The sequence below is a fragment of the Rousettus aegyptiacus genome, unplaced genomic scaffold (assembly GCF_014176215.1).
Source record: "Rousettus aegyptiacus isolate mRouAeg1 unplaced genomic scaffold, mRouAeg1.p scaffold_m13_p_12, whole genome shotgun sequence".
Classification (NCBI taxonomy): domain Eukaryota; kingdom Metazoa; phylum Chordata; class Mammalia; order Chiroptera; family Pteropodidae; genus Rousettus; species Rousettus aegyptiacus.
This window is the reverse complement of record NW_023416287.1, coordinates 50,463,236-50,482,392: the sequence shown is the minus strand read 5'-3', so window position 1 is coordinate 50,482,392 and position 19,157 is coordinate 50,463,236. Positions and strand designations below refer to the sequence as shown.

The 19,157-nt window shown below is 34.8% G+C and overlaps 1 protein-coding gene across 10 annotated transcripts in view; it reads left to right on the top strand.

The window, feature by feature from the left end:
- ARHGAP28 (Rho GTPase activating protein 28) overlaps window positions 1–19,157 on the top strand; it is a 202,496-nt gene that overhangs the window by 146,313 nt on the left and 37,026 nt on the right. For all 10 annotated transcript variants that reach the window (XM_016120960.2, XM_016120963.2, XM_036229871.1 and 7 more), the window contains 5 exons: window positions 3,584–3,668; window positions 4,374–4,516; window positions 6,784–6,949; window positions 7,043–7,134; window positions 9,203–9,280. In XM_016120960.2, the coding sequence (XP_015976446.1) occupies window positions 3,584–3,668; window positions 4,374–4,516; window positions 6,784–6,949; window positions 7,043–7,134; window positions 9,203–9,280 (564 nt within the window). The remainder of the gene's footprint in view (window positions 1–3,583; window positions 3,669–4,373; window positions 4,517–6,783; window positions 6,950–7,042; window positions 7,135–9,202; window positions 9,281–19,157) is intronic.

The following is a 19,157-nucleotide window of genomic DNA, read 5'->3' as shown; positions in this document are numbered from 1 at the left end:
TGAATTATACCAAATAATTGTTCATCATCTATTAAAATGAATATTTTGTTTTTCTTCATTAAGCAATTACTTTTAAGAAATTTTATCAATAGGTTTTTCTAATGTTGAACTGTAATTTTGTTACTTAGATTAAACCTACTTGTTGTGTTATATTATTCTTTTATTATACTACAAAATATGATTTGCTACAGTTTTAGCATTTTTAACCACTATTCTAATAAGTGGGGTTAGTGTGAGTATACACAGACACACATATATACAAATATATGCACACATATATTTTGGTGTATAACTTCAATTTTCTGCGAAGGTAGCTATTACTTCTTCTTTTGTTCTAAAAATTTATGTCTATTACCTCAATCAGAACTGTAAATAGTTTCCTGTATCAGCAATATTTTTAAGTCACTATCTTTAATTAAGAAGCCTGCTTTTTTATTATATTAATTTATTTAATCATTATTTTTTTCATTCATCCTTGGGTCTACTTGGATAATTTTTTCTAGTCTTTTGAGTTATAAACATATTTCCTTTATAATCTTTCTTCTTTGCATTTAAGGTTAAGAATTAATCTCTGAATAATACTTTAGCTATTCTCAGGAACTTTTTGAGTTTAATGCTCTTATTGTCTTTTTAACCTTTAGTTTGTAATTTCCATGTGATTTAATTTTTAATTCAAGATCTCATCAGAATGCCTGTATAAAAAAAATCTATCTTCATATTTAGTTAGATTTTATAATTGTTATTATTTTTATTTCAAAATTGATTGTGTATATGTCAGTCAATGTGGCTTATTTAATTTAATCTCTGGGGTATTTGGCACAGTGATTGTAAGATGTGGATTTATCATTTCTGATCTCAGGTACAGAAGAGGAAGACAGGGAACCTTATTATCTGTACTGACTCAAGCATAGGCAGCTTTAGTACACAGATTTATAACTCAAACCATGAGCAAAAACTAAGTCAGTCAGGAAGTTTAGAAACACCTTTTGAGTCAGTGACTTTCTCCAGTAACTAATGAATATAGAAAATGCTTGGTATGATGTTTTCTTTAATGTGAAAGAAATATCAGATAGTCAATGTCTAGTTTTAAGAGAACTCAACCAGATAGTGCTAACCTTCTATAATTTGGAGTTTAAAATAATGATCCCTCACACTCTACTATCCAATTTCAGTGCAGTGTGATTTGGGCAGCAGAGCAATCTTTGATGGCTGGAAAGCGTTGCCTTTACCATTTGAAGCCCCAATGTGAAACTCTTGTAGTTGGGCACAGAGGAAAATGATAGGATCAGTTATGGACAAGCCAGGAGAGTTTATTTAAAATGGAGTGGCATTTATGCTTGAAATACTTTAAAATCACTAGTAAATTTTTTAAATTGTGCTAATGTTAATATATTTAATGGGTGAATAGATGAATACCAAGCACTTACCCTCTTCACTCAATCTTTTTTACAAAATTCAAGATCCGTTTATTGGCTGGCAGGCTGATCACTTTTGATTTTCACCATGCCTTTCCCCGGCTTTCACACATGAGTGTTCTTTCATTTATTCTGTTTTGTTTTAACCCTTATGAGTCTAAATCTCAACTCCTCTACTTGGTTTTCAAAGCCTTCTATATAACTTGAGCAGACCCTCTTGACTATTTTTTTTTTTAATGTTTTACTTTAACTCCTGGCACACCAGGCTCTCTGTGATTCCTTATAGCCAGAATGCTTCAGATATCTCCATACCTGGAATTTATACTTCCATGTCTGGCCTGAATGCTTTTGCCTACTTCCTCTGCCTTTGCAAGTCGTTCTTTGCATTTCATCTAAAGTTCAGTCACCTCTCCAGTAGAACCTCTCCATTTACTCTCCAATAAACACTTATAGTCGTATTATAGAAATTCTCTCTTAACACTGAATTGTCATTTAATAATGTTCTATAATTGTTACTCTGTTCTCCTCATAAATAGGCAAGAGCAGGGAATCACAATTTAAACTTCTGCTTCCCCCAAGAAAGTCCAAGAATAATTTGCAAAAGCAGACACTTACTCTGTACAATAGGCAAGCTCTCTACTGTACAAATTTAAAAAATTAACATTTATTAGGTTAAAGCATTCCAAAGCATTAGCTTCAAACCCTACATAAATGTCTCTCAATTTTTAGGAATGTTCTGTCCCATAGTTGAGTTATTTTAAAGTTTGATGAAGATTTCTTTTTTTAGAAAACTTAAGGAAATCAGTGAAAAGTGGTCCACATCTTTTTAAGAATTAGCGTATGGGTAAATCTTAATTCTGTAGTGTTAGTTTTTAGAGCCAACAAAAAGGCTGCCTGACAATGAATTGTATGGCTCTAGACCTTTTCCATATTTTCACTATTCCACCAATTATGTAATTAGCATCTATGTTTTAATAACTGGTTATATATTCACATGCTGTTTACACAAAATGTGTCATCTCTTTTGAAATAAAATAGGGAAAAAGAAGAACACAGGCTCGCAATTTGAGACTCCCTTGTGTAATTGTAGCACAATAAAGTGTCTTTCATGAAGCAGGCGTTTAGTTATTTCTAAATAAATATGAGAATAAAAGAAACAGCATCAAGCTCTGGGGGAAAAAGAATAGACTTTATCCATGAAGAGCATATAAAAGATTCTTGATGGAATAGCAGATTTTCACCCTATACATATTCACAGATGACAAATCCTACATTAAAATTTATATTGATAGAAATGGTAAGATTTGCGTATACTTTTTTTTATTAGTACTCATCCAACCTGAGCAGTAGCTTATTTCACAGGGCTCTACAAAGATAGATGCTCAATTTCTAATAGTATCGCAGGGGAGTGCAGTGCTTTGGCAGTATCTCAGTGAAAGTAGCAATTTTATTAAGAGAGGAAACTGAACTAGAAAACATACTCAATTTTTGTTAGTTGTTACCACTCTGTATTTTGTAGTGAAGGAATTAATATGTTAATATATTAATAGTAGCTAACCCTCAGATAGTACCATGAACCAGATATTATTTCATATGATTTGTATAGGATAAGTAGTTTAAAATCCATGTTAACTCTTTTTTTTTTGAAATCTATTCTGCTATCCTCTCTATTTTACACATTGAGAGACTAAGCAATAGAAAGTTCTAGTAACTTGCTCAAAGTCACACAGTAATTAGCAAAGCTAGGATTAAAATTCAAGCAGTCTGGCTCTAGCATCCCTGTTAGTAACCACCTACCTAAGTCATGACTAAGAGTTTATGACAAAAATGTGTCACCAAGTACATCAAGAATAACATACTATAACTGTCAAACTATGTGACATCAAGCATTGTAATCTCTATGTGTTAGGAAAGGTATGAACAATAAACATTAAGAGCTCGGACAGTTATATCAACCTTGACTTAGTACTCTTTTGAGAAATCTGTGTGAGCCAGACAGGTCTGAACTGAATAAAGAAAAAAGGGAAATCAGATGCAGGCCCTTTTTGAAATCAAGAATTGCTTCTTGTGAAAAGAATTCTTATATTCTACAGAACATAGAACAGATTGAAATGCAGGGTAGACCGTAGTTATGGTAAATGTTATGTCCATCTTCTCTTGTTTCACAGTCTATCCTTGAGACCATCCAAGATATAACAATTCATTCCAATGGATCAGCAGACCCTGGACGGTCAGTTCAGAATTCAGTGACTGGTGAGTCTGTCTTTTCACCTAAACTATGTCTTTGCTTTTGTGCTGGCACTCGATAAAGTAAGCAGTAAATTTCTAAAAATGTAAATGTGTTTTTCTCCGCATTTTTGATTCAATCACTCCAGCATGTACTCCTCCCACCTCCAAACACCATTCTGTCACACCAAAGAAAATTAATTGAGGCAAACTTTTTCTCTTTTGTTACACCATATCATTTAGAGCCTACTCACTTGGGTAGTGTCTATGATTTCTGGGCCTCTTTCATAAGTAACCTGTATCTGCTTAACAGTTTTAAGCAGGCCAGGAAATAGGCCACTTTTAAGGATCTCTACTTATGCTTCTGTAATAGCAGCAACATTGGGTCTAGATGGACTTAATTTTAATATCATAAGAATATATAGAAATGTCTCCTTTTTATACTTTCCTCTAGTAATCCTCAATGCTTTTCATGAAACAAAAATCTAAAATTGAAAACATCAGATTAAATAGAAAGTTGTTTTGATAATAATTATAGAAATGTTGTTTCTATGGAAGTCTGGTGACACCGTTTAACTGAGATCATTCTGGGTCAGTCTGATGTTTTTCCTTGAATGTAAACCATCTAATGTGCTTATGGATTAACTCGTAAATATTTTGTACTTATTTTGCAGTAAATGGTATTGATTGATTAAATGAAATATTGAATTTTCTGCATCCTTTGTTTCATAGATGATGGTTATGTGGAAAAGAACATTCCACCAGAAGCTGAAGAGCTATCCTTTGAAGTATCTTATTCAGAAATGGTTACCGAAGTGCCAAAGAGAAATAAATTTAAGAAGTCAGATTTTAAAAAAGAAGACTATGTTTTAACTGTAAGTAAAACCTTTCATAATTATTTCACTAACTTTCTGTGATTTCTCTATGGTGCAAACTAGGATCTTTAAAGAAATTTCTTTGTGTGCACAAAGGGGTGGGGAGAGGCCTGGTATCAGTGTCACCTGACACCGGGGGCACCATTTGTTGTACAGTGAATAGCCTGCCTGGCTGTTCCTGGCAGCCCTGTGTTGAGGAATAGTTGTAAGAGTATATGCTCGAATACTGTTTTATAGATAAAATAGGATTTCTACCTGGCTTTCATGCTTTCGTGCACTTTATATCCTTATTTGTAGGTTAATGCATATTCTAACCATATACCTACTTGTGCCTCTAAAAGCACATATTAAAAGGGAGTATTGCAGAAAGTCATAGCCATAACAAGTGAGAGCTTATAGGACAGATACGAAAATTTCATCAAAACAAACTCAAGAATTTATAATATTATTTTGGGATGGGTAAGTAGTACTACATACTTGGTTATCCTGAAAGCTTCATGATTATATATATATATATATATAGACAGATAGATGGATGATGGATGGATGGATGGATGGATGGATGGATGGATGGATGGATAGATACAGAGATACAGAGATACAGAGATAGACATATATATCCAGGATATTATATCCTGAAAGCCCAATACAGAAACTATGTTATGTTGATCTATTTGCTACTCAATAAATGCTTTTATGGAGTTCATGATGTAGAGCCCTGAATGTTCTGTGCTGATCAGGGGTGGCCGAATGATGATCAGAGCTCAGGCAGTTTTGGAGCTAAAGGAATGAGCCATCTAAAAACTGGCAGAGTCTTTGCCCCAGGCAGCCTGAACCATTCCCAAACACCCTACAATGGAGGGGAGGAAGAAGGCAGGGCAAGAACTGTAAGGCTCACTGAGTGCCTGCTGTGGGCCCCATGCCACATTTAGGATTCAGTTGTAATCACCCCTGTGAGTGCTCCCATTTTATAGCTAAGGAAACTGAGGCTCAAAGAAACTAAGGGACAGATCCAACACCCCACAGTTAGTAGGTAGTAGAAACAGGATTTAAATCTACGTATATCAAACTCTCAAACCCCTCCTGGTCGCTTATCAGTCTGTGTGCTGGAGGACACAGTGGCATTCGGGGCAAAAGATGGACTCCAGTGGGACTGGTTTCAAGGGGAGCCCCCCTGAATTTTTAGAGAGAGTTGTACAAGTGAGGATGTTGACCCCCAGTTCCTGCATCTAAGCTGTCCATCTCCTTTTGAAGTTCGGCTCACCCAGGATTCAGGCCAGCCTCCAATGAAGAACTCTGCTTAGGGTTTAGCACATGGCAGTTGCTCAGTAAATGATTGTGGTTCTTGTTTATATTGTTTTTAATGTGTTACTGTTATGTGGGGTCTTAGTCTCAGAAAGAAGATAAAATAACTAAGTATTTAATAGTACAAGGTATGTCCAAATCATAGCCTATATATTGTTTTACTTTTAAATACTTGGAGTTCCAAGGAACAATTGCTGAATGACTGAATGATTTTATAATTATTACTTACATATTATATAAGAACAACCTCTTTTAAAAGGTCTTACTTATCTTCACAGTATTTCTGGATTGTTGAAGGCTTTTTTGTTGTTATAATATATTTTGCTTTCTAGCATGGAAATGGAGAATATAACAATATCATCTTCAAAATGATGGTATGGTTATTTGGCACTTTTAATAAATTTTTCTTTTTTAAGACTATTTGGGATCATGTAAAGTTGATTTTTAAGGTAGAATAACTACTGTCTCAGCAAGCATGTCCAATCAATTTCAGTTTGGAAATTTCATTCTTTTAAAGTATGCAGAAGAGAATTGATGATGTCTGATTTTATGACTGATGGTCTAAAATAAAAAAATATATATCAAAAGCTCTCCTGGGAGTACCTAGATGGTGTGCCTTGTATGCATGTCTCACATGTGCCCATGGTATGTACATTCCATGTGATGTCTGGGATGTACGTAGTTGATGATACAGAATTTTTCTTAGTAGAAAGTGATTTTTACAGTAATGATAGCAATGTTATAGTATACTTAAACCACTGTTTTGCTTCTAATTTAGCATAGTAGAGATCTTCAAATGTTCTAAAAACCATGTTTATAATCTCCTTATGATGCAGTATACTACTCCAAGATATTTTTGCAAGTAGCACATCTTGTATAAAGGTTTAGAATGTCCAGGTGGCATTTGAATGAAGGTATAATAATTTTCCTTTGTCATAAAAAATTTGTACTATGTATTTTAGAAATTTATTGTTCAGAAAACCAGATTTGGCTTAACTGAAGCAGGAGATCTGTCTGCTGAAGACATGAAGAAAATCCGCCATCTCTCTCTGATTGAATTGACAGCCTTTTTTGATGCCTTTGGAATTCAACTGAAAAGAAACAAAACAGAGAAAGTAAAAGGACGAGGTAATTAAGAAGTCTGATTTCTTCTGATTTTAATAGTTTTATACATTGGAATAAGATGTATTCTTTTTTCTTTCTTGACATTTTACAATGAAGACAATGGGATTTTTGGAGTTCCACTTACAGTCCTACTGGACAATGACCGAAAGAAAGACCCTGAAGTGAAAGTTCCCCTTGTGTTACAAAAAGTGAGTACCATGTGAATGAATGGGGAATTAAGAGAGGCTCTTGCTTGCAGTTTGCTATTTGTAAACCCACTAGTGAATTTTGCTTTAGATTTACAGATGCTAAAGCCTTATTAGGTGTCAAGCTGTTGGTGATTTTCAGCTTTCTGTGAATCCACATGACATTCCACAATCATTTGGACCAATTTGCCTTGTTGTGAACTTTTAGAGCTTGTCGTTTAATCATAAAGCATCAGATGATGGATTCAGATGCTCCATTACATGGTTCCCTTTGGTTATGTTTTCCAATTTTGAAAAAAGTTATCATGTCTGTGTATGTGTTTGTGTGTGTATTTGATTATTCTGTCTAAGATAAAAGATGGCATTTAATTATCACTAATGCATTTACTAATCATACAAGTATTTGCTGAAATAGAGCTCAGGTTGGGTGTTTCAAAATGTGTACCTAAAATCATTTAAATAAATTTTCCAAACAAAGCTTAATAAAGTCTAAAAATCAGCTTGTTTCTGGTGTTTTTTAGGTATGACTGGAAAGATAGGATACATCTAGATAAGAAGAATTTTGGTTGGAGAACTTTTGAAAGTGATATTATCTGAACTATCATATACTAATATCTCTGACTATCATTGGCGAATGGTTCATTTCCTTTTAAGTCATATTTTTTATAGCCAACCGTTTATACTGGTTTACCTAAGTATTCATTTATTCAGCAGTGACATCCAGTGGCACAATTAAAACTCCAAGCCCTACACACCAACTTACTGAATTTTCAATTGAGTTTTTAAATGATATGTAAAAGTATTGACTGAGGAAACATATACTTAATTTATTCACAGTAATAATTATACATCTCTGTATTATCTTTCTAAATTTTGCTACCAGTGCCTCAAATTGAGTTACTCCTCAAATCAGGTGATGGATTGGCTGCCAGTGGGAGTGTGGCAGATGAGGCCAGCAATGTGCTAGTGTGCACAGGGGCCATCTGTAGAGTGCCTGTCCTGCACACGGTTGTGCCAGTGCCTTCCATATCTGTCACGTCTGGTCAGTGCCAAACAGCCCGAAGAGTTCAGTGTTATCTCACTTCTACTGACGAGGCAACTGAGGCATCGTAGGTTGAGATAACTTATCCAAGAACACACAGCCAGCAAGAGGTAGATATGAAAAGTACTACAGTATATATCCAAAGCCAAAGTCCACGGTGACTCTAAAGTTTTCTTTCCTTCCTTGAATTAGAACCAGAATTACAACTTTTGTCCTCTGTGTAAAGGACAGAGCTTCTTGTGGACATGTTTCTTCCTCCTAAATATCTGTTTCTCTCCATACCTACAAAAATTTCCGTGAATATCTTGAAGGGGAAATGGTAGACTCTGAATCTTGTTCTTGGGTGAACTTGAGCATGTCATTTATCGTTTCCATGCCCCAGTCTCCTCAGCAGTAGAATGAGGATACTAATGGTACCTGCCTCATAGGATTATTGTGAGGGTTTAAATGAGTTAACAGATGTAAAGTACAGAGAATGGTATCCAATATGCAGAAAGTACACAATCAATGTTAGTTGTTGTTGTTGTTGTTGTTATCATTATTTCGATACCATCATCACCACAAGAGTTCATGAGAGCTATAAACCCTTATAATTTCTACCTCGTTGGTAAGATTTCTGGAATTCCTATATTTTCTTAGCCAGAGTGGTTACAACTAATGATAGTGAATTTAGAATCTTTTTCTCACTGATCTGTCTGCAAAAAGAGATCTAATAATCAGATCTTAAAATAAGATCTAATAATCAGATCTTAAAATAAGTGGGAGCATACTTCCATGGTGAAGAGCATAAGCCGTTACTTTTAAGGATGATCCTCAGAAATGATAGAACAGCTCTAAGTCTTCATTTCCTCATTTGTAACTTGGAGGCTAATGTAGATCTCATAGAGTGTTGTGAACACGTAAGTAGGCATTCAAGTACCAAGCATGTCTACATGCTTGGTAATTTATCGTTTGTTGTAATCATTATTATTTCATATGTTTGTAATCATATAGAGATATTTATTTTTGTGATGTATCATTGCTTTCTAGTTTTTTGAGAAAGTTGAGGAATCGGGTCTGGAATCTGAAGGAATTTTTCGACTTTCAGGATGTACCGCCAAAGTCAAGGTACTGAATATTTTCTCTCTTCCTAGTTAGAGACCTAAGCTAGCTAGACCCAGTTCGTACAAGCATCAGGTATCAATTGTTCTTATTGTTTTTGGTACTGTCACTTGGTCCTACCTATTAATCCGTGATATACATGCTTAGATGTTGTTCCATGGACCTGAGTTATGTATTCTTTTAAATTAAATAATAATAAAAAACCAACAACAATGAAACAACACATCAACTCACCATCAAAAACTACTGCCTATCTTTAGTTAATAAAAGTTGAAAACTTCCAGCACCATTTTTTGGATTAAACACTTTAGTTTGCTGTGTTCCTCTCAGTCATGGAATTTACTAAGCCAATATTATAAGAGCCCTTATCTCCATTATCAGTTGCTTTGTACTTAGAAATATTCTTCGGCTCTCCTATTAATGAAAGTCATTATAAGAATTTGTAGGAATGGCTGTAACCACTACAGCACACACTCAGCTTTTGTAAAACCCAGTTTCATTTTTAAAGTAATGTTACTTTCTGAATATAAAACCACCCATGCAATATGAATCCATTTACTTTGCTTTCTTATTTCTGTACAGTGGCAAACTCTACAGTACAGTAAAGAATCATCAGAGAAGAAAACCTTTCTCATAAGTTTCCAGTTAGATAGTCCTGCTTTGTTTACTGGTGGGCATACACAATGAAGAATTTCTTCCTGCCTCATATCATTCCCTGGCTGGTGAACATGGAAACATGAGGAGTTTTAAATGATGAATCCCTGAGAAAAAAGTCTCGGGGCGAGGGAAAAGTAAACTTTCTGTTTAGAAACTATTAAAAGGAAATGTGTAGAGACAGAGGAGTATTCCTCATTAATTCATTTTGGTGCATGTTTTGGGAAATTCTGTTTGTATCAGAAGTCTCCAGGTTTTTACATAGAAATCTCATGAGACGTTTTTCTAAGTGGAAACAGAATAAATAGGCTATATCTATTGGAAACTCCAAAAAGCAGATCCCAGAATAAATTTAGGAGTAAGAGAGGATTATTAGGAGATAGTGCTTCTAAAAGCAGGAATGGGCAGGCTGAGCCTCAGATCACAATTCAGGTCTGACAGTTTATCCAGTCCCATGAAGCAGCCCTGCATGGAGGAGGGTAGGCCAAGCCCCAGTCTACACACAGCACTATGCAATTGCCAGGGCTTTCTAAGAAGGGGCTGAGGCAGATCAGAAGATGCTAACAGCAGGGGGAGTCAACTATTTGGATTTTTGCAAATGATCAGCAAGTCCTTTTGAAGGGAGATCTAACCAATGCACCATACTTTGCCAGTGACAGAACAGATCAAAGCATTTTTGGGAATTGTGACATCTCTGGGAGTGAAGATTACTAAATGTTGGCACCAGTTCATTTGGAAGGCAGGAAAATTCCTAATCACTCCTTAAGGTTTTATACATTCTCAATTGAAACTACTTTTGTGTTTCAATTGTGTTTCTCATAGGTATAGTTATTATATAAACTACTGAACAGATGTATCCTCAATCTGAGGATGAAGGCTATCATTTTGGTTAAACCTTTGGTTGTATCTGTAGAATCAGAGAACCACAAAATGGAGTCATAGAAATGAATTTCTTAAACACAATTAGACTGTATTCCTCTAAGCATCTCTCCATTGTTGGGGAATTATATTTGCCCATATTCTTACTGGTTCTGTGTGTGTGTGTGTGTGTGTGTGTGTGTGTGTGTGTGTGTGTGTGTGTGAGAGAGAGAGAGAGAGAGAGAGAGAGAGAGAGAGAGAGACATAATGAATATAATTTAAAGTTCTCTTTTTAAATAGCCGAAAAGAGAAAACATTACATGACATTTCTTCTGTACATGAATTTTAACATTATAGCAGCAATTACTTTTCTTCAGCTAATCTTTGAGTGAAAAATATTTATCAAAGCTAACAAGTCCTACCAAGTGTTCTTAAAGGCACATACATTTCAGAATCACATTTAGGTAAAAGTCCCTTTTCTCCTCTAATCAGTTTTACATAGTTTCAGCCTATTTATTTCATCTCTTGTTAGTCCAAAAAATGTGATCCAGATGTTTTCATGGTTTGAGCTCCAAGAAAGCCAATTTGAAAGAAATCTGGGCTAGTGAACAGAAACAGGGAAATATTGCAGTTAGAGAGGCATTGTAACTTGATATATAAAAGGGGTCTTTTTTTCCTCCTTTGTTCAAACTTTAAACTGTTTTTTGTTTTGTTTTGTTTTTGTAATTTCATCTGTTAGATTATTTTTTCTCGTACTATACTTGGAGAAAGACCATTAAAAAACTCCATTATAATTATCCTCAAATTGTGCCAAGTGAATAACACTAACACTAATTTATCATTATGAATAATCTAGCCTGATTTTGTGCTTTCAGGGCCTGGTAAAACTAACGGGAACTCACTGTTGAGGGGAAGCTGCTAGTTTTAGCCACCTAGGGGCCATAACAGTGAAGCCCGTTCCTGTATTTAAGATCACTTGGAACCAATTTAATAGTTTGGTGTTTCCAATGATTTTTTACAAAAAAAAAAGACAAAAATTTGAGCCGAACACTGGAGAATATATTTTATGGAAAAAGGCAGACTGTTTGACATTTGAAGTTTTGTTTTTGATTCATTTCAGTTTTTTCTGAGGCTGCTCTAAATGTTTTATAATTAAGTTACCCGTTCTGCTGGTTTCCCTTCTGAACTGGCTCTTGGAGTTGAAGGCAGATCATTTGCATTGTTATAGTACTACCTCAGAAGTGGAGGCAGGCTGCATATTTGCTCAAAGGAGATTGAAGGTCATGGCTCTGACCCTTGCCTAGTGTTCTCATTATCATTGGACAGAAAACATAGCTCCTCCCTGTCTTTAGCAAGGTAAATCCAATACCTGATTTATATGGTTTTATATTTAGGACCACAGAAATATCAGCTCTGCTCCTGTGCTCCACGTCTGCTCTGGATGCACCCAATAAAGGATGTTCTTTTAGTTTTATTTTATACTGGTCATCCAGACAAGATGAAGTGATAGTATTACCCAAATATCCACAATCACATTTGCATGGATTTCCCATGGAAATAATACTTAAAGGTTATAACAGACCAAGAGGAGGGGGACAGAATGAGCAGCTGGTATTTATTGAGCACTTACTGTATGGCAGGCCCTGCCCCCTGAGCTTTACATTGTATCATCTGGTTTAATCCCTGTGAGGTCATTTTAATATCACTGTTACACAGTGAGAAACTTGGGGCACAGGCCATATAGGCAGTCAGTTGTGGGATTTGGATAAAAACCTAAAGAATCTGGTAATAAAGCCTGCTCTTTTAGGTGACAGAGAACCACTGATAGGTTAGAATGATGGTCACATTTGTGTTTCAGATAGCTTCCTATGGCAGAGATATGTAGGATATGAATTTGAATTATTCTACCTTTGCTAGTGCTTCCTGCCCTTTTGAAACCTATTACCTCTTCGCTTATCAGGGGTACCAAGCAATGGATGGAAAACATTTGCTCCCCCTTCTGTATTTCCTATTAACAGCACCTCCATCTGCCGCGTTGCTCCAGCTAGCAATCTGAGATGAGAAATCATCTTGGACTGTTACTTCTCTGAGTCTCATATTCAGTTTATCACTGATTCTTTTTTATTTAATTTTTCCTTTTATTTTCTGATACCCTTCACCCATTTCTCCCACCCTGAACTCCCTGCCTTTGGCAGCTACTAATCTGTTTTGTTGTTTTGTGTGTCTATGAACTTTTTTTTTTTTTAATTATTATTTATGCCTACAGCACCTGGTCTTTCTAGGTGGTCTCCCTTCCAAGGACTAACCAGGCCCAACCCTGCTTAGCTGCCGAGATCAGACATCAGGCTTATTCAGGGTGGCATGGCCATAGATCATGGACCGTGACTCTACTGGGGTGCGAAACCAGGACCTTCTGGGTGTAAAGCAGATGTGCTAACTGCTACACTATGGAACCACATCCATGAACTTTTTTTTTTGATTCCACATAAAAGTGAGATCATATGGTAATTGACTTTATTTGACTTATTTCACTTAGCATAATGCCCTCAACATCTATCATGTGTTGCCACAAATGACAAGATTTCATTCTATTTTATGGCCGAATAATATTTTATTATATATATACCTACCACTGTTCTTTATCTGTTCATCCATTGATGGAAACTTAGATCGTTTCCATATCTTGGCTATTGTAAATTATGCTGCAATGAATATGGAGGTATATATTTTTTGAGTTAGTGTTTTTGTTTTCTTCAGACAAGTATACAGAAGTGAAATTGTTGGATCATATGATAAATTTATTTTTAATTTTTTAACACAGCTCCATACCTAGTTTTCCATAGTGGCTGCATCAATTTATATTCTAATCAACAGTGCACAAGCATTCCCTTTTCTTCACATCCTTCCCAACACTTGCTATTTTTTGTCTTTTTAATAATAGCCATTCTAGCAGGTATGAGATGCTGTCTCGTTCTGATTTTGATTTGTGTTTCTTTAATGATTAATAATATTGAGTGTCTTTTCATGTAGCTGTTGGCCATCTGTATGTCTTCTTTGGAACTGATTTTTTTTTTTTTGCTACTGAGTCATGTAAGTTCATTATATATTTTAGATATTAGCCTCTTTTCAGATATATGATTCGCAAATATTTCTCACATTCAGTAGTTTGTCTTTTCATTCTGTTGATGGTTGCCTTTGCTGTGTATAAGCTTTGTAGTATGATGTCATTCCACTTATTTATTTTTGCTTTTATTGCTTTTGGTGTCAGATCAAAAAAATTATCACTTAGACTTATGTTAAAGAAGCTCACTGCCTATGTTTTCTTCTAGGATTTTTATGGTTTCAGGTCTTACCTTCAAATGTTTAATCTATTATTAGTTAATTTTTCTGTATGGTGTAAGATAATGGCCGAGTTTCATTCTTTTGTATATGGCTGTCCAGTATTCCCAACACCATTTATTAACGAGACTGTTCTTTCTTCATTACATACTTAGTTCCTTTGTTGTAAATTAATTGACCACATATGTGCGGATTTATTTCTGGGCTCTCTATTCTGTTTCAGTGATCTGAATGTTTGTTTTTATGCCAATTCCATACTTTTTAAATTATTATTTGTGATATAGTTTAAAATCAGGGAGCATGATGCCTCCAACTTTGTTGTTCTTTCTCAAGATCACTTTGGCTCTTTGGGGGTTTTTGTGGTTCCATACAAAGTTTAAGATTATTTTACTTATTTTTTTAATTCCATTGGAATTTTTATAGGGATTGCATTGAATCTATAGATCGCTTTGGGTAGTAAGCACATTTTAACAATATTGGTTCTTTCAGTTAATGAGCACAGAATAACTTTTCATTTATTTGTGTCTCCTTCAGTTTCTTTCCTCAGTGTATTATAGTTTTCAGAGTATAGGTCTTTTATCTCCTTGGTTAAATTTATTCCTAGGTATAGTATTCTTTTTGACACAATTGTAATTGGGATTGTTTTCTTAATTTCTCTGATAGTTTTGTATTAGTGTACATAAACACAACATATTTTCGTGTATTGATTTTGTATCCTGCAACCCTACTGAATTTGTTTATGAGTTCTAACAGGTTTTTGATGGCATCTTTGGGGTTTTCTATATATAAGAGCATGTCAGCCTTTTATTTCTTTATTCCTTTTTTCTTTTTTCTTTTTTTACTTTTTGCCTAATTGCTCTGGCTAGGACTTTCAATACTATCTTGAATAAACATTAAAAGAATAAGCATCTTTGTCTTCTTCCTGATCTTAGAGGAAAAGATTTCAGCTTTTCACCATTAAGTATTATGTTAGCTATGGGCTTGTCATACATAGCCTTTATTATGTTGAGGTACATTCCCTCTATACATACTTTGTTGAGAGTTTTTAATCACAGCGGATGCTCATTTTTGTCACCTGCTTTTTGACATCTATTGAGACGATCATATTATTTTATCTTTCATTTTATTAATGTGGTGAATCACTTTGACGTACTTGCAATGTTGAGCTATCCTTGCATCCCTGAAATAAATCCCACTTGGTTATGGTGTGTATTATTTCATTGACTTACCAATACATTGGTCCTTTTAATGTATTATTGAATTTGGTTTGCTAATATTTCATTAAGGATTTTTGCTCCTATGTTCATCAGGGATATATTGGTATTTCATTTTCTTTTCTTTTGGCATCCTTTTCTGGTTTTAGCCTCAGGGTAATACTGGCCACATAAAATGAGTTTGGAAAAGTTCTCACATCTTCTGTTTTTTGGAAAAGTTTGAGAAGGATTTGTATTAATCCTTCTTTAAATGTTCGGTAGAATTCATCAGTGATATCACCTAGCCCTGGACTTTTGTTTGTTGGGAGATTTTTGATTACTGATTTAATCCCCTTACTAGTAGTAATCTGTTTGTTCTAATTTTCTATTTTGTCATGTCAGTCTTAGTAAGTTGTATGTTTCTAGGAATTTAAGTTGTACAAATTTTTTGGCATATAACTGTTCATAGTGGCCCCTTATAATCTTTTGTTTTTCTGTGGTATCAGTTGCAACATCGCCTGTTTCATATCTGGTTTTATTTATCTGAGTCCTTTCTTTTTTCTTGGTGATCCTAGTTAAAGGCTTGTCAATTTTGTTACTTTTCAAAAAAATAGGCTCTTAGTTTTATTGATCTTCTCTATTGTCCTTTAATGTCTATTACATTTATTTCTGCTCAAATATTTATCATTTCCTTCCTTTACTAATTTTGAAACTTATTTGTTTTTTTTCTAGTTCTTTGAGGTATAAGTTTAGGTTGCTTATTTGAGACTTTTTTTTTCTGAGATAGATATTTATTGCTATGAAATTCCCTCTTAAAACCACTTTTGCTGCAGATTTTGGTGTATTTCCATTTTTGCTTGTCTTGAGGTATTTTTTTTATTTCTTTTTTGATTTCTTCTTTGACCCATTGGTTGCTCAATAGCATGTGGTTTAATCCCCACATATTCATAAATTTTCCAGTTTTTTTATGTAATTAATTTCCAGCATCATAACATTGTGGTTGGAAAAGATGTGTGATATGATTCCAGATCTATTAAATGTATTACAACTTGTTTTGTGGTCTAACATATGATCTATCATGGAAAATGTTTCATGTGCATGTGAACAGAAGGTGTATACTATTGCTTTTGGATGGAATCTTCCATATTTGTTTCTATATACTTAATTAAGTCCATCTGACCTAATGTGTCATGTTAGGCCATTGTTATCTTACTGATTTTCTGTCTTGATGATCTATCTATTGATATAAGCAGGATATCAAAACCCCCTACTATTGTTGTATTATTGCCTATTTCTTCCTTTAGTTCTGTTAATATTTGCTTTATATATTTTGGTGCTCCTATGTTGAGTGCATAAATATTTCAAATATTATATTCTATTGATGGACTGTCCCCTTTATCATTAGGTAATGCTTATTTGGGTTTCTAATTACAGTCTTTGTTTTAAAGTCTATTTTGCCATATAAGTCTAGCTACTCCAGCTTCCTTTTGGTTTCCATTTGCATGGAATATCTTTTTCTAGCCCTTTACTTTCAGTTTCTTTGTGTTCTTACATCTAAAGTGAGTCTCTCATAGGCAGCATATAGATGGGTCTTGTTTTTTATCTATTTGGTCCTTTTATATCTTTTAATTGGAGAATTTCGTCCATTTATATTTAAAGTGATTATTGATTGGTATGTACTTACTGCCATCTTGTTGTTTACCGGGTGTTCAGTAGTCCCTCTCCATTCCTTTCTTCTCCTCTTGCACTCTTCCTTTGTGGTTTGATGACTTTCTTTAGTTGTACACTTGTATTCCTTTCTCTGTCTTTTGTTTATTTACTACAGGTTTTTGCTTTATGGTTACCATGAGACTTACATATAACAACTTATATCTTTCAAAGTCTATTTTAATTTGACAACAACTTAAGTTTTATTTCTTTCTAAAGCCAGTACTTCTACTCTCCTCCATCCCATGTTTTATTTTTGATGTCACATTTTATATCTTTTTATCTTGTGTATCTCTTAGCTAATTATTGCAATCATAGTTATTTTTACTACTTTTGTCTCTTAGCCTTCATTTGGCTTTCTAAGTAATTAATCTGTTACTTTTGTTATGCAAATCCAGGGAGATTTATACTTTCATATGTTTTATCATTACTAATTACTGCCCTTTCTTTTCAGCTTAAAGAAGTTCCTTTAACATTTATTGTAAGGGCCTTTTAGTGGTGATGAGTTCCTTTAGCTTTTGCTTGTCTGGGAAACTATCTCTCTTTCCATTCTGAATGATACCTTTGTTGGGTAGAATATTCTTGGTTGGAAGGTTTTTTTCTTAGCACTTTGAATATATCGTGCCACTCCCTTGTGGTCTGTAAAGTTTCTGCTTAAAAATCTGCTGATGGTCTTGTCGGGGTTCCCTTTTGTATAACAGGTTATTTTTCTCTCAGTTTTTAATATTCTCTCCTTGTCTTTAACTTTTGATATTTTAATTATGATATTTCATATTATATGTGTCTTTGGGTTTATCTTACTTGAAACTCTGGGTTTCCTGGATCTGGGTGTCTCTTTCCTTCACCAGATTAGGGAATTTTTCAGCCATTATTTCTTCAAATAAGATTTCTGCCCCTTTTTCTCTCTCCTCCTTCTGACACACCTATAATACAAATGTTAGTCCATTTCATGTTGTCACATAAGCCCCTTTAAGCTATCTTCACTTTTTCCCATTTTTTTTTTCTTATGCTCTGGTTAGATGAATTCTACTGCCTCATCTTTGAGTTAACTGATTCTTTCTTCTGTTTCAGCTGGTGTGATACTGAACCCTTCTAGTGTATTTTTCAGTTCAGTCATTGTATTCTTCAGCTCTATGACTTCTATTTGGTACTTTCCTATATTTTCCATCTCTGTATTGAAGTTCTTACTGTATCATCCATTCTTCTACCCAGTTTGGTGAGCATGTTTATGATCATTACCTTGAACTCTTTATCAGCTAGATTACTTATCTCTGTTTTGTTAAGGTTTATTTCTGAGGTTTTTCTTGTTCTTTCATTTGGAACACATTCCTTTGCTTTCTTCATTTTTCTTGTCACTCTGTTCTGATTTCTATACAGTAGATGAAACAACTTTTCTCAGTCTTTTAGGAGTGGCCTTGCGTAGAAGATAAACCATGTACTTCAACCTTGCATCTTTCCAACCTTTATGTTTGTCCAAGTAGCCAATTATATTTTAAATAGCTCCCAGAGTTGAGGACTTGTCAGTGTCCCTAAGGGGAGGATCTCAGCACCTAATTTCAGACTGTTTGGAAGCCAGACCTGGAGGGAGAAGCTTTTACAAGTATGCAAATATATACTGTGGGACTGCAAGCTTAAGCTTTGCTCGCCAGGTGATCTGGAAGTATCCCCTTGTCATCAGTTATAGTAACTGAGGCTCTAGATGGGCATATAAGCTCTTTTCTGGGAGATACTGGAAAGCTGTGGTAAGGTAAGGGAAGAGCACCAAGCTTGCGTCCTCAGCCAATGTTCCTTGAGAGCAGCTCCAAAGTCATTGACTCTTGAGAATTTCCCCTCAATGGAATTTCTTAATTGATTTCCCTTCTTTCTACCTTACAACTACTTATCCAGGTTTAGTCTTAGATTATCCATCACCGAAATGGTACATAACCCAATAACTGGTTTCTTTTCCTCTAGTCCACTCCTTAACCAGAATGAGTGCAGTCACCTTAGGATTGGCTCTGCTCCTCAATCTCATTTCTCTCTCTTTAATCTCCTTCTTGCCCATGATACTCTAACAACACTGAACTAGTAGGAGTTCCCCAGACCCTCTGGGTCTCTTCGCATTTGTATTACTGCTTGAACAGTTTCTTCTA